This window comes from Quercus suber, unplaced genomic scaffold, assembly GCF_002906115.3.
Source record: "Quercus suber isolate HL8 unplaced genomic scaffold, Cork oak 2.0 scaffold_168, whole genome shotgun sequence".
Classification (NCBI taxonomy): Eukaryota; Viridiplantae; Streptophyta; class Magnoliopsida; order Fagales; family Fagaceae; genus Quercus; species Quercus suber.
In genome coordinates, this window is record NW_027069628.1 from 1,052,035 (window position 1) to 1,066,410 (window position 14,376).

Here is a 14,376-nt window from a genome sequence, read left to right on the forward strand (position 1 = left end):
TTTCAGTGTTTAAACACTGAAAATTATTGTTTAAACACATATACCAAACACCACCTTAAATTGTAAGCTTGTATTTTTCAAATTTGCCCCCCTTAATTGAAATCCAGCAAGGAGGAATATTTTGGACTTTGCATCCTTGAATAGAACACTAGATCTCATCCTGTGCTATCGCAAGTGATTCAAAAGGTTTCTTTCCAAAGATGACCATGCTCCGCTCATAACCATTCATATTGCCTGAAATCTCATTATCACACAAGCATCAAACTAAATAACTAGATGGCTACAAAATTGTAATTAAAAGAGAGGAAAAAAAAAGGCTTAATGAAGTTCATGCGACAATAACAACAATTTGATTTTAATTGTAAACAAAATGTCAAGAACACAGCCTTTTCAAGAGTATTTCACATAATTTATCCACTTTGAAAACACATTCGGGGTCTTAGGTAGATAGAACCGGTTCGCTTCTTCAGTACAGTCGCTATTATGTATGACCAGAGTAAAGACATTGGCCGGTGCAGCAAGCTAGAATTTCTGGATAACAACTGAATTGGCAAGACCTGCCTGCTCAATTGTCTGAGCTTGATCACTAAGAACCTTTGGAGGAAATCCCATCATCTGAAGTTGATAGTTCCTTGCACTTCCAGGCCTTGATGCATCAATGAAGGAGCGAATGTCATTGATCGTGTGATGGTAATTAAAGTGTGCAACCATTCGAGTCCCATCAGCCAATCTAAGCTGAACAGAGGTTGATGGCAATGTTTGATCCACAACCAGGCCCATGGAAGGTGTTGGAGCAGTGTTGAGAGGAATGGAAGCAACAGTAGGCTCAGTTGCCGCTGGAGTGGAGCTGCTACCTAGAGTTCTTCCCACACCCTGAAATGGAACATGGTGCTTCTCTGGTTCCTGTAATAAGGCAAGTATTAGGAGTGCTGGTAAACTTCATATCCTCTACTGGACCTTAGATAGAGCAGTTTGATCTCAGAGTACATAGATGCATTGACAGATACATTAAGATTTCATAAAACATTACTAAACTACTACTGTTCCTAAAAAACAAAACCTAAAAGACCCTGACCAGGAGTACATTTTAATAATCATTAAGTGATTGTTTTTATAAAATTCTGGTCTCTTATCATTATAGAGGAAAGCAATGGGCTATTTTAAACATTATAGAGAACACTCACAGGGCACTTCTCATTTCTCCTAATCAGATTGACATGAACTGAAGCCCTCCTATCTGCAGGTTCAAGCTCTTTTGGGCACTCAGACTTTCTGATGCTCTGCATTGAGATGTAACATAATCATAAACACGAGATGACCGCTCCGATGATACCAAAGAGCGAAGAAACATGGCACTGACAACTCAATCAATGAAAAAGAAAGTACAGCGATAAACAATCAATCTACAAGACCACTAATTTTCTGTTTCCTGTGCTTTTTTCTTTAATGGAATCGAAACCATGATGGCCATTACCTCTAAGAAAGATGCATTTTCAGGATCATCCAAGCTCCTCAAAGGGCCATCATTCACAGTGAAACCATTACTCCAGAACACAATGTTGTGAACAACGCTCTCGGGCTGCTGAGGAGCAGCTTGAACAGTTTCCCCCGAAAGTAATCTACCAGTTCCTGCAAAGCTTCTTGAGCTTGAAGCGGGACCGAGTTGTTCAACAGGCCCTTCAACTGCTCCCAGTTGCCTAGCTTGATTAAAGATTGCATCCACATCATTGGCCTTATTAGGATCTTGGACGAGCATTCCACTGCAATTATGATTGTCACAAATTTCAGCCAAACAATAAAGACTATTCTACACGGAAAAACAACTTCACATGGTATCTTCTAACAAATCAGTAGATCAATTGAACACAAATGTAAATCTAAATTGAACTTGATTAGACACTCAGTTTGTTTTGGCATAAAACGTGTCAACGGAAAACTTTTCTTTGTGTGTGATCAACAAAACCATTCCCATAAGTCAACTCCACAACATAAAAATCTCTCCCATTAGTAACTTCTCTCTATTCGCCCCTCTCTACCCATAGACTGACCGATGACTAGCTGTTGACTTTTTTCCAAATGACTCCCCCCCCCCCCCCCCCCCCCCCCCCCCCCCCCCCCCCCCCCCCCCCCCCCCCCCCCCCCCCCCCCCCCCCCCCCCCCCCCCCCCCCCCCCCCCCCCCCCCCCCCCCCCCCCCCCCCCCCCCCCCCCCCCCCCCCCCCCCCCCCCCCCCNAATAACATTCCGCATTTACTCCCAAAAAAAAAAAAAAAATCTGAAAGCTCGAGCCTCTTCATCAATGACCGTCTCATCTTAGCTAGGCTTGCTTTTCACGTAGGGAATCATATATATTTTTTTACCTTGAATTGTCAATCAATAGAATATAGGGTATATATAATTTGGGTCAAGTTATTGGACTTCGTTGCACTTAACACGTGACAAAATCAACCTCATTAATTATTGTGACATTATGTTCTATGAGGCATCTTGTTAGATATTGATTGAAGTGTTGCCTTGATTGATTCTGCTAAAAAAGAAAGAAAAAAGAAGTGTTGCCTTGATTGAATTGCTTCTTATGGATAAGCCTAGTGTGTTCATTTTGGGAGAATCAATATTGCCACGATTATTGGTCGCTTTCTTTCTTTTTCGGAGTTTAAAGTTTAAACGTTTCCATCTGCTTTGACTAATAGGTGATCATCCTAAAAAATTAAAATATTGTTCCCCATCTCATAATGGACACGATTTTACTTCAAATATATTTAGATTTAAAATTCTTCCAACTCGCTGCATGCTAACATGTACTCTTAATCATGAGTGGTGTTAAAAATATTATAAAGTTTACTACATAAATTTTACAAATTAATATATCACTAATTACAAAAATGTAAATTAAATATTCATTTATTGGGTTGATGAAATAATACTAATCATATTCTTGACACATCAATTCATAAGTTTTTTGTAATAAAATTTGTAATAGTTTTAGCACCATTCTTTAATCACATGACCTAATTAATGTGGAGGAATACAACAAAAAAATAATATATATAAAAAAATAAAAATAAAAAAAAGAACAGAAGGTTTAGAAGAATATAGTACCTAATCTCTAGCTTTGAGCCGAATAACCCATTTCTGTGTTATATCCACTAAAATAACTTTCCATTTCATGTGACATGCATGTGGGAGTGGTAAATTGGCCAAAAAAAACAATTGGGTTGTTGGACCATATTAAAAATAGATAAGGTGATTTGGAAAGAAATCCTTCAAACCTCTTCTATAGTTTTTTATCGGAGTGGTCTTGTGAGATTCTAAAGTTGTTGTCCTTTAAGAGATCCAGGCAACAGTTCACCACAGTTGTCACCTCTAATCTGCTAAGGCTATCTTAACTCCCTTCTAGCACCTCATGGCGTTGCTCCACCCCATCCATCATTTCCTTTGTGTCCTTTGCACGTGCTAGCTCCAATGCCTCCTCCGTTTTTGCACTTGAATCTATTGCATTGATTTGGATTAAGGATTGGTGTAGTGTTTTAATTAGGGTTTTGGTTTTGAATTTACTAGAATGGTTGCACTCTGGACTTCTGGGGCTTCATATTATTTGGTTTTGTTGTTTAAATATGTGTCAAATTGGAGATTAAGGCTATAGTTAGGGTTTTAGTAATTTTGGTTCAATTAGTTGAGCATATTTGGTATTGCACTTGGTTGAATTGTGATTTAATTACAAATTGTTGTTCTGTGCTAGTGAAATTAGGTCATAGATGCTTTTGTGTGTGATTAAGGTTTTGAAGAGTTGAGGGAGAATGTCCAGTTAGAGCGGAGCTTGTGTCTAGTGTATTGCTGCACTGGACAAAAGTTGTGTTCGTCTAGTTAAAACTTAACTTTTTTTTGGCAAATTTAACAATTAATCCACATGCGTGTCACGTGCTAGGACATTACTCTTTGTGGACAAAATGGACGGAATGGACTATTTTGCATAGAACTAACGTTTAGGTACTAAATTGATTAAATTAAAAATACAAGAGGTATAAGTGCAAGAACTCCAAAATTCAGGGTCTAAGGTTGAAGTGCATTTTACCCTTTAGTTATTATTGTTTCCGAAAATACAAGGGTGTATTAAAATTCAAAATCTTAAAGATCGCAAAATTGCATAATTAACCAAACTCTCACCCGCGAGTAGGACACAACAAATTAGGCGACAGTTTTTTTTTTTTTTTTTGGGGCCCTGATTATTTTTCTTCCCCTGAATAATAGTTTACTTTGGCGTATATGTGCACTAGATTTTTTTAGATGATCTTTCTAGTCAGTAGGTACGAAATCTTCTCACAGATTTTCCGTATGCAATTAATCAAACTCATTTGAACTACGGAGATTGACATGCGCAACTTTTTAAGAACCCAAAAACAAAAAAATGAACTATCGTCAAAAAAAAAAAAAAAAAAAAAAAAACTAGTAGTTTGGAATTGATTGAGTGATTGGGACCCCTTTTATATTTATATATTTAATGAAAATTAGAGACCCTTTTGTTTTTTCGCACAAAATTTGGCTACGATTTAAGAAATGGAACAATATTGCAAGACTTTTTCTTTTGTTTTTTGAGCAAAACAATATTGCAAGACTTGGGTCAATAATATAGTCTTGTTAGTCTGCGACTTGTGCTAAAGGACTTTTTGGTATGGCCAGGGTTTGGGGAGAGAGAGAGAGAGAGAGAAGGGTATAGTAGCTGCGAATCCATCGCAACTGCATCACCCAAAAAAAAAAAAAGAAAAAAAAAAGAAAAAAAAAAAGAAAAAAAAAGGAAGCAAAGCAAAGAGAGAAAGTTGAGACGTCACTGGTATGAAATGTGAACTGTGATAACTGTGAACGGTGGGGCTTAGAAAAGGGTATAATATATAGAGGTGACAGAAACCCTAGGCCTCCGCCCTTGTAAGCAAAGCTTTGTAATTTTTCTGATTCACTTTAGGTCATTCCAAAAATAGTAGATGATAGAATACACGGGGACTTTTTTCTTAATTTTTTTTAAAAAGAGATGCTAGCTGCATGGACACTTTCATTGTCTAATAGTAATAATTATAGTATATGCATGGTAATAATTAATACTTAATTAACTGAACACTTTTCAAAGTTATAAAATTGTTTAACTTTATCAATGTTATTAGAATATAAAGCAAATCCACTTTTAATGTAAATCATTTGTTTTCTATGACTGGCCCACCTAATTTAGTCTACAACTAAACAAAAAAAAATTTTGAATTATTTTTCAAACAAAGATGATACCAAAAGGGGTTTGCTATTAGACAATTCCAATTCTTATATAGATTGATTAGGTTACATACTTTCATGCCGTCACATATATAGCATCTATAATAGCCAGTTCAGTGGAAGATATAGGCATGCATATCCGAATAGGATCTTCATAGATAAATAGGTTGTCCGGTGTCCATTGCCTTACGCCAAGTTTCATTTTACACGATATTTTGTAAAAACTGAGTGATTTAGGGTAGTAATACTTTAACAAATATGTTGTGCTTATTTATTGTTGTCATGTGATGTGTGGTCAATAAATCCACACTAAAAAAAACATCTTTTGTATCCATGAAAAACAAATGCCATTTGGGCCAAATTGCAATAGTCTTTATTTATCTTTCTTTTTTTTTTTTTTTAATTCTCTAGTCAACAATATATACTGTTTTCTTATTACCAAGAGTTTACATTTCTTCTTTATATATTCCATTCAAGAAAAAAGAAAAGAAAAAGAAGAGTGTAATAGTTTCCCAACTCGTCAACAAAATAAAGACCTCTCTCTCTCTCTCTCTCTCAACTGAAAAGTTATTCATTCCTTAAACAAAAAAACAAAGGGAAACTCCTTCTTACTTTAGGAGATAAAAGAAGAGAGGGAAAAAAAAAATAGGTCATCAACCATGGTTGGTCCGCACTTTTTGTTAAATATATAATTTTGATTGAATGCGTTCGTTGAGAGGATTTAGGAATAGAGTAAATGGTCAACAAGGGAATAACTTTTAGATACTACAAGAACTTTGTAATAAAGAGGGGTGGATTGGAGAGAGAGAGAAAGATAAGCCTTTTCAATTTTTTTTTCGAGATGATTATCAAAAAAAAAAAAAAATCGAGATATTTTTGTCTGAAAATATTATTTATAGTTTCAGTTTTTCTAGAACCATACCGTTTGATACAACTTTTGTTATAGCAAAGTAGTCGACACTTACTATTATTTGGCATATGGAAATTAGGAATGTAAATGATCTCGGGTGTGTTTGGCCTGTTTGGATTCAGCCATTAAGGTAAAAAAAAAAAAAAAATTGTTTATTTTGCAAACAAACTGTTAGGGTACTTTTTTTTTTTCACATAATTTTATTTGAGTATCATCTATTTATTTTCAAAATACACATATCCTATTCTATTTAAAGCTCAAGAATACTTATGCTTGGCAATATTTGAAAAATCATGATTCAAATCCATGACAGAACAATTTTATCAATGGAATTCAAATCAATAATCAAAACCCATGGTTTAAACCCATGGTAATTTATTTATCCAAAAGTCCAATCCTCATTGGCAATATTTGAAGCCCAATCTTCATTGGCAACATCAAAGCCCAATTTTCATTGGCAACATCAAAGCCCAATTCTCATTGGCAAAATTCAAAAGCCCAATCTTCATTGGTAATATCAAAACCCCAATCTTTATTGGCACTATTTTATAATAAAAAACCCGAGATTATTAACACTTGGCAAAGATAAAAGTATCATGGCATAATTATTGCTTAAGTATTACTATGGCAAAAAACCATGACAACTGTTTTATGAAAGCTCATAGGAGTTATCTTGAAGAATATGTTCTCACATTATAACCCATGAAATACATGGTCATCACTTGCATCACAACATCCATAAAATATATCTTCAACACTCATGGAAAATACTTGATCCCATAAACTTATCATTTAAATTATTATGCGACTATTAGAAGCCATGAACGTTATTTAATGGAATCCATCATAGTAAAAGTTATTTTCAGAGGTATTTTGAAAACTTGTCATATTGTTTTAGATATTACAATTGCAAGTATCTATGAAAACCCAAAGAATATTTACTAATAAAAATCCATGAGGAAGGAAAACCCATGGCAACATGTGTTGTTGATTTTGTAGGATGCACACAACTCAACCCAAAGGAACCAGCCCAAGTGAACAAGCTCAATCTAAGAGATCCCAGCAAGAGGCAGAGGACTGAAAGTAGGCAAAACAGCCATTGTTCATCCTTGACCGAAGTACAACAAGAGAACCAAGTCCTTAAGAATAAACTAGAGGTTCTTCTATCGGCTTTTGGTCACTCTCTACCTGACGTGAACAGTACCCGAGGCTTGTAACATTAGCTGAAGTCTAAAGGGTGATGGGACTCTATCATCTTTTTCAAGACTGCACCTCCAGCGGAAGGGGAGCTGAAACCAAATTATCCAAATTTCAACAAATTGATGCTATAAATGTTAAAAACGTGATACATGTGCCAAGCCTATGAATCCTAAAAGGGGAAAAATTGGGAACATATGGTTTGGAGGGCATAAAAGGATCTCCAGTGGAACCCTTTGAAGTGGGCTTAAACTTTGACACCTGGCTTGGAGTGTCGAATCTTACTTCTTAGGGTCCAAATCTCAGTTGCAGCACTAGGATTCTTCCTTAATACTTGCCTTAATCCCATTGGCTGAACACAATCTCAACAATATTAGTATTTAATGCAAGATTACCCCAAATATTACCCATGTGGACATTACCCAAAGAAGCAAAACAGCCCCAAAAGCAAATCTCCTATTTTTAGGCCAAATCCAGGTTATAAACTCAGCTGTCTAGCTTCCTTGAATCAGAGCTGCGTTTTTTGGATTTGGTGATTAATGCTTCTCTAAAAACTTCATTATAAAAACATAAGCATCTCAGCCCACAAACCAACAGCCACCTCCCTTTGAGACTTTGGGGTTCGTTTGCCATTTTTGCTGGTGGTTTAGCTCTCCTTAAGCTCACCACTCATCATCTTCAGCTTACACCCATCTAATCCCAGATATTCTTCTCCCCCTTACACTACCACAACTCATAAATGTCTTCTAGTGAGTCACAAATAGACCATTACTCATAAAAGACTTCAGTCTTAACATCTCTCCCATACCACTCACTCAAAAGACAGACCTTATTCCACTCGTCCATGCCTTATAAATACACACTCACCAAAATTTTAGCTAAATATTTGCTGCACTGAGCTGGGGATCTTTCTTTCCCTTCACACTATGCCAATTAATCCTCCTTTTCTTTTTCTTATGGAACTTTTGATGTTTACTTTTTATTTTATTGAAGAATATGATGTATTCGTAACGATCGAACTCTTCCCTCACATTAATTTAATAATAGCTGAAAGCACAATAAATTCCTCTTGAATGAGACACATAAGGACCTAAAATTTGTTTAAATTTATCTAATTATTGATTGTTGGACAGTATAATTTTACCCCTGTTATTGGACAGTTTATCTCTTTGGACTTAAGTGAAACATTACCCTTACCGCTGGAGAATTTATTTCCCTTGGGCTATTAAAACAGGACCACTAATGTACTAACTAAGTATTGTAAAGTTTTTATTTTTTTATTTTATTTATTTTATTTTTATTTTTTATTATTGGGCTTTTGTTGCTAATTTGTTAAATGCAGCCTTTGTTTCCTTGCTTGGGTAGGCTTGTCATCACACCGATAGCCTTTGGGTGTCATCTCAAGAGGCCATAGTTAAGTTTCGATTTGGTTTCCCAACATCTTATTCAGAGGCATCAATTTCCCTCTCAACACAAACCAAGTTTTAGTCCAACCATCGCATATCCGTGGTGCGATGGTCACTCCACAAGAATAAGTACTTGTGGAGTGTGGGAGACAATGATCGAGGTTAAAGTCTCTAAGAGAGAGCTTCACACACATATACACTTAGATTAGGTTAGAGTAGAATTTTATCTTGTATTAAAAAAAAAGAAGAAGTTCTAGTCCAAGTTAAAACTTAAAACTCAAATATTAAACAAGTTAAGTTCAAACATAATCTTATGTTTGTGAATGATTCATGAATATGAGACTTAATATAAGTCTATATAATAATATATGCATACATGTACATAAAAATATAATTATATAGATTTGATATTTGATTATGTAATTTTATGAATAAGTTGAAAAAAATGTAAAGTTATTATTTTTAATTTATTAGGCACCATACAAATTGTCGATTTCATTTGAAATAATTATATATAATTTTTAACTATACAAGGTTGGTGAATCTAATTTTTATAAGTCATAAGTGGAAATCATTCTATCCATTTAGCTCATATAATATAAGTTCAACTATAATTTATTAATTAATTATTGCTATAGATTTGTGAAGGGTTAACAAAATTTAATTATAGTTTTTATTATATATGAGAAAAGATTAAGTCAATTAAGTAACTTGTTCACAAGCTTAAGCTTGTTTGACAAGGAAATAAATCAAGTTAGAACATATAATTAAGCTAGTTTACTTATGAGGTCAACCCCCCTCCTCTCTCAAACCACTCATTTTCCCAGTTAATATTTCATGTAGATATTAAATTTGGGGTCTATTTCCATTTTGAGGCTTTCAAATTGCCCCAAAAGAAAATGTTTTCCGATATAGGTTCTACTTATGTTAATGAAAGTTTTGTTTATATAATTATTTGGAATCACAAAACATATCAATGATTTCCAAAATCTAGTTCATTTTCAGGGTCACAACCAAATACAAGAAATAAGTCAGTCTTCCAAAAATGTCATTTTTCCATAAAATGTTTTCTGTCGAAACAAACAGAGTCAGAGTTCAAATCAATTGCGAAAATGCACCCAATACTGGTTTAAAATCCAATGAGAAACCAGTACCACCTAATGATTTCACCAATCATTGCTAAAAATGAATGCTTACTCAGTCTCAAAATCCAGTCTTTTTACTTATTCTCTAACCCTATCCAAATAAAAACACAATCTTGAACACCATTCTGAACTCACAATACTCAATTTTCCAAATATTCCACCACATTGTAATCACATATACTACTGCAATTCTCTCTATTCACTAACAAACACTAACCAAGCCCTTAAATGCACAAAAAACCCAAATTTAAACAATCATCACCTTCATATTTGTTTAAATTTTGAAAGTTCACAAATTTAAAACCAAACACAGCATTAGAAATAAAAACTACGATCAGATTCTAAAAGCATAATTACCGAGAAGCTAAAAAAGAATAAGCGGAGCTGAAATTGAATCAGGAAAAACAGAAAGTTAGGGTTTTGAGAGGAAAAAAAAAAATAATGAGGACCTCTTCTCGCCACCAGTATAGTACTCTTGAGGGCCATCGGAGTCGCTGTCGGAGTCGGCGGAGGGCCGGTTCAGATCGGAGAGGGTGCGAATGCCGCCGGCTCTACTGGTTGAGGGCTTCGCCGATTTCTTGTCCCGCGACGCCATTGATTTTGATTTTCTGCGATTTTTGGGAGAGAGAGAGAGAGAGATTGAAGGAGCGAGAATTGATTCGATTTTTTGTGAGAAGCTTTGCGTGAGCGTGGAGGGTGAGTGAGAGCCTATTTATTTATTCACGCTCTTTGTGAAGCGCGTCGACCAATGAACGAGCTTTGACTTCTAAATTACAGTACCATTATTATAAATATTGTCTCCCATGGATAGATTCGACAGTCGATAGAGTTCTTGAGAAAAAAAATTATAGGATAAAAATAGTAAGGTAATTGTGAAAATAAATATGAAATTAATTGTGATTATAAAATAACTCTTGTTGTGAATAAAATAAAATTAGCTTAAGATAACATTATCTTAAGTTCATAGATAAAAAAATAATTGATAAATTTTTTTTACAATTGTTGATGTAGTAGATTGTTAGCTATAGATTAAAAAAAAAAATTGATGTAAGGGATTAGCGTATATGAAAATTGTCAACTCAGTAAAATTTTATCAACTCTTATAAAAAATTGTGAAATATTGTATATATAAAGCATTGTTATAATTTTAAAGGTTTTTTTGTTAACAAGTTTTATTGTATTAAAATACAAAATTATGATGCATGATTAAAATAATTAACATATATATTTAAATTTTATTTTTAGTTTCTTGAATTTTTTATAATAAAATTATAGTGGAGGTAGAATTTTAAATTTATTGACATTAGAAAATAAAGAACACATAAGATAACTATCCTATCATTAATATGGGCATAGTTGCTTTCTTATGAAATACCCGTGAATCCCTTAGGTTGAGTCATATCGCTGCCTTGGAGAGAATTAGAGAATATAATTTTTAATTTATTGAAATTTATGAATAGAGTTTTAACTAAACTAATTCGTAAGATAAACTAGTTTAATAATTAATGAAAATGTAACCAATTGTTGCAAAGAGAGCCAGCTTCTAACTTCTAAGACCAATTTTTTGTAATGAAATTTAAGTTGATGAATCATTTTAGATTTCTTGAAACTTTACATTAAGTATATCATCACAATAAGTTAAATATAATTTTTAATTTCTTGAAATTAAAAATTATTTGCTACAGTATGTTAGATGTAGGACTCAATTTGGATTGACCTTGGGTGACGGGTCCTTCAGCCAATAAGCCCAAACAATACATTTATAGAGAGTGGGGTGAAAGTTTAGGTGCGCCGTCGATCACCAAGCATGAACTTTCTTGTAACGAAGAAAAAATGCTACGAGTTTTTCTTTCAAGGGGGAGATGCTCCTCGCCTGTGGCCGAGGAGGCCTTATTGTTCTCCCTTTTTCTTTCCTTCTCTCTTTTTCTTTACTAACTTTTCTTTTATAGTTTTCATCTTCCTATCCCCTCTTTCCATCTGTTGATCATCTATTTGCCTTCTTATCTGGTCGTCCGTCCCATCAGAGGCCTTATCGGTACTCAAGTGGTTCACTCTGATCAACGTTATCCTGCCAAGGGGTTACCTCCCATTAATGCGGCCAGGGGGAGTTAGTTGAATGCATTAAATGTGAGAATGACAGCTTACTTTGGGGTTAGTCTCTCCCTAAAATCCCCTCGTCAGGCCGAGGATGAGGTGGTCTCGGTGTGGATTGGGAAAAGAGGCTTCCCCCAATTTAGCCCAACAACAACAACAAAAATGGCCTATGCTCCTCGGCCTGGGCCTTGGGCCTGTTTCGTGATGGGCCGAGGCTGTCAGGCTCATAGGCCCCACAATAGCCCCTCAAAACCCTGCTGCACGTTCCTGGGACGGGGAGGAGGGTTTGATACTTGTAGGTCCATGGACGAATTGTCCCACTTCGGTTTGTACTGATGCTGGCGCCTTCTGACTGCCCAATGCGCGTTTTTAGCGTTTCAAGACTTAATGGGCGCCCACATTAAATTTTGGCGGCACCACGTTTCTCACTTTCAACGGCATGATCTTTTGCTTTTATGGAGGCGGTTAATTTGGGGACCTAAGGGGGAGTATAAATACCTGTTTGAACCCAAGGGTTTCATCATTTCCGGCTGACAATTATTGACGCGTATATTTGAATCTGGCTTGACTTGCACACTATCTGAAGGGTTCGTCATATTTCTGTAAGTCTTCTTTTCCTAGTGATCCAAATTTTCTCGATTTCACTCTTCTTTTTCTCGTTTAGAACTTTTAGTTGTCTTTGGGGATGGGTAAGTTTAAGAAGTTGGTCGAGTCCGATGAGATGATGAACAAATTCAGGGTTGACTATGGAATACCCAATAATGTGAATTTGAAGTATTGTGAAGAGGGAGAATGGTACCTTAGGAGGAGGGAAGGTGAAGTTGTGATCCGATAGTTNATAATAATAATAAAAGAGACACTTAAATAAAAAAAATTATAGGATAAAAATAATAAGGGTATGCGTGGTAAAAGATTTCTAGTAATGTTGTTTGTATTTTTTAGAAATACATGGGTAAAAAAGTGTATGAAACTATGTGTATTGTTGTTTAAACAACGGTAATAAATAGGCCCTAAATTTCATATTCATTTCCTTAACCAGTTAAGCATAAGATAATTGGAAAATAAATATGAAATTAATTTGATTATAAAATAACTCTTGTTTGAATAAAATAAAATAGCTTAAGATACATTATCTTAAGTTCATTGATAAAAAAATAATTGATAATTTTTTTTACAATTGTGATGTAGTAGATTGTTAGTTATAAGTAAAAAAAATTGATTAAGGATTAGGTATATGAAAATTGTCAACTTAGTAAAATTTTTCAACTCTTATAAAAAATTGTGAAATATTGTATATATAAAGCATTGTTATAATTTTAAAGGTTTTGTTTAGTTACAAGTTTTATTGTATTAAAATACAAAATTATGATCATGATTAAAATTATTAACATACATATTTAAATTTTATTTTTAGTTTCTTGAATTTTTATAATAAAATTATAGTTGAGGTAGAATTTTAAATTTTTGAAATTAGAAAATAAAGAAACATAAAATAACTATGAGCATTCATGACAAGGGAGCTAAAAATTATAGCTTTTATCGGTGCCCTGCCAACCACAACCATAAGTAAGAGCCCACAATCTGCAACCCATTGCCAGCTACCACTATTACCACCACCAAAAAAAAAAAAAGAAAAAAAAAAAACCACAAAACCCATCACAACAACACCCACAACTGGCCACAAAACCCATTGCCACCACACCCACAACCAGCACAAAACCCATTACCACCACAAAGAGAGAGAGAGAGGGGAGAAAAAAAAACTACCACCACAACCTACAACCCACTGCCAGCCACCACCATCACCACCATTGGAAAAAAAAAAAACCACAAAATCCATCACAACTGGCCACAAAACCCACCACAACTAAAGCCAACAAAACTCATTGCCATCACACCCATAAGCAGTTACAAAACCCATCACAACAACACCCACAATCGGTCACAAAACCCATTACCACCCCACTCACAACTGGCACAAAACCCATCACCACTACAAAAAAAAGGAACAAAAATTGAAAGAAAGAAAATAAATAAAACAAAGAGAGAGACATATTTTCGGCCATAGCTTAAGAAATTAAAAAAAAAAGAAAAGAAAAAGAAATGAAGAGAAGGAATGAAGAGGAGGTTGGCAAAGACCTGGAGAAGAAGAAATGAGAAGCTTGGAGAAGAAAAAGAGAAAAAAGAGAGAGAAACGAGTTGGTCAGAGAAGAAAGAGAGAAGAGAGAGAGAGTTTTTTTTTTTTTAAGAGAGTTTCAACCTATGATGTCTGCTCCTGATGATAGCTCTTTATCATCAGACCAAGACACCAATTAGTTTTTGGTATAGGTGGGAATTGAACCCTAGATCTCTTATATAATTGTCAAAATTT

General features: G+C 34.8%; 1 protein-coding gene across 1 annotated transcript; it reads right to left on the reverse strand.

Annotated features, from left to right (window-relative positions):
• Positions 1–327: 327 nt before the first annotated feature.
• Positions 328–10,619, reverse strand: LOC111993991 (plant UBX domain-containing protein 4). The gene is made up of 4 exons (XM_024025841.2): positions 10,361–10,619; positions 1,475–1,760; positions 1,185–1,280; positions 328–903 (listed from the first exon to the last, which is right to left on the reverse strand). Exons 1-4 carry the CDS (start codon positions 10,504–10,506, stop codon positions 523–525), a joined length of 909 nt encoding a protein of 302 aa, XP_023881609.1. The 5' UTR covers positions 10,507–10,619; the 3' UTR covers positions 328–522.
• Positions 10,620–14,376: the final 3,757 nt, after the last annotated feature.

Bases quoted from the DNA above. Each gene is read 5' to 3' on its own strand.
- LOC111993991 (XM_024025841.2), bottom strand. From the start codon at position 10,506: ATGGCGTCGCGGGACAAGAAATCGGCGAAGCCCTCAACCAGTAGAGCC. The intron at 1,761-10,360 runs GTCCTCATTATT...TCATAATTGCAG, and splicing joins TATACTGGTGGCGAGAAGAG to TGGAATGCTCGTCCAAGATC. The intron at 904-1,184 runs GTGAGTGTTCTC...GCCTTATTACAG, and splicing joins GGAGAAATGAGAAGTGCCCT to GAACCAGAGAAGCACCATGT.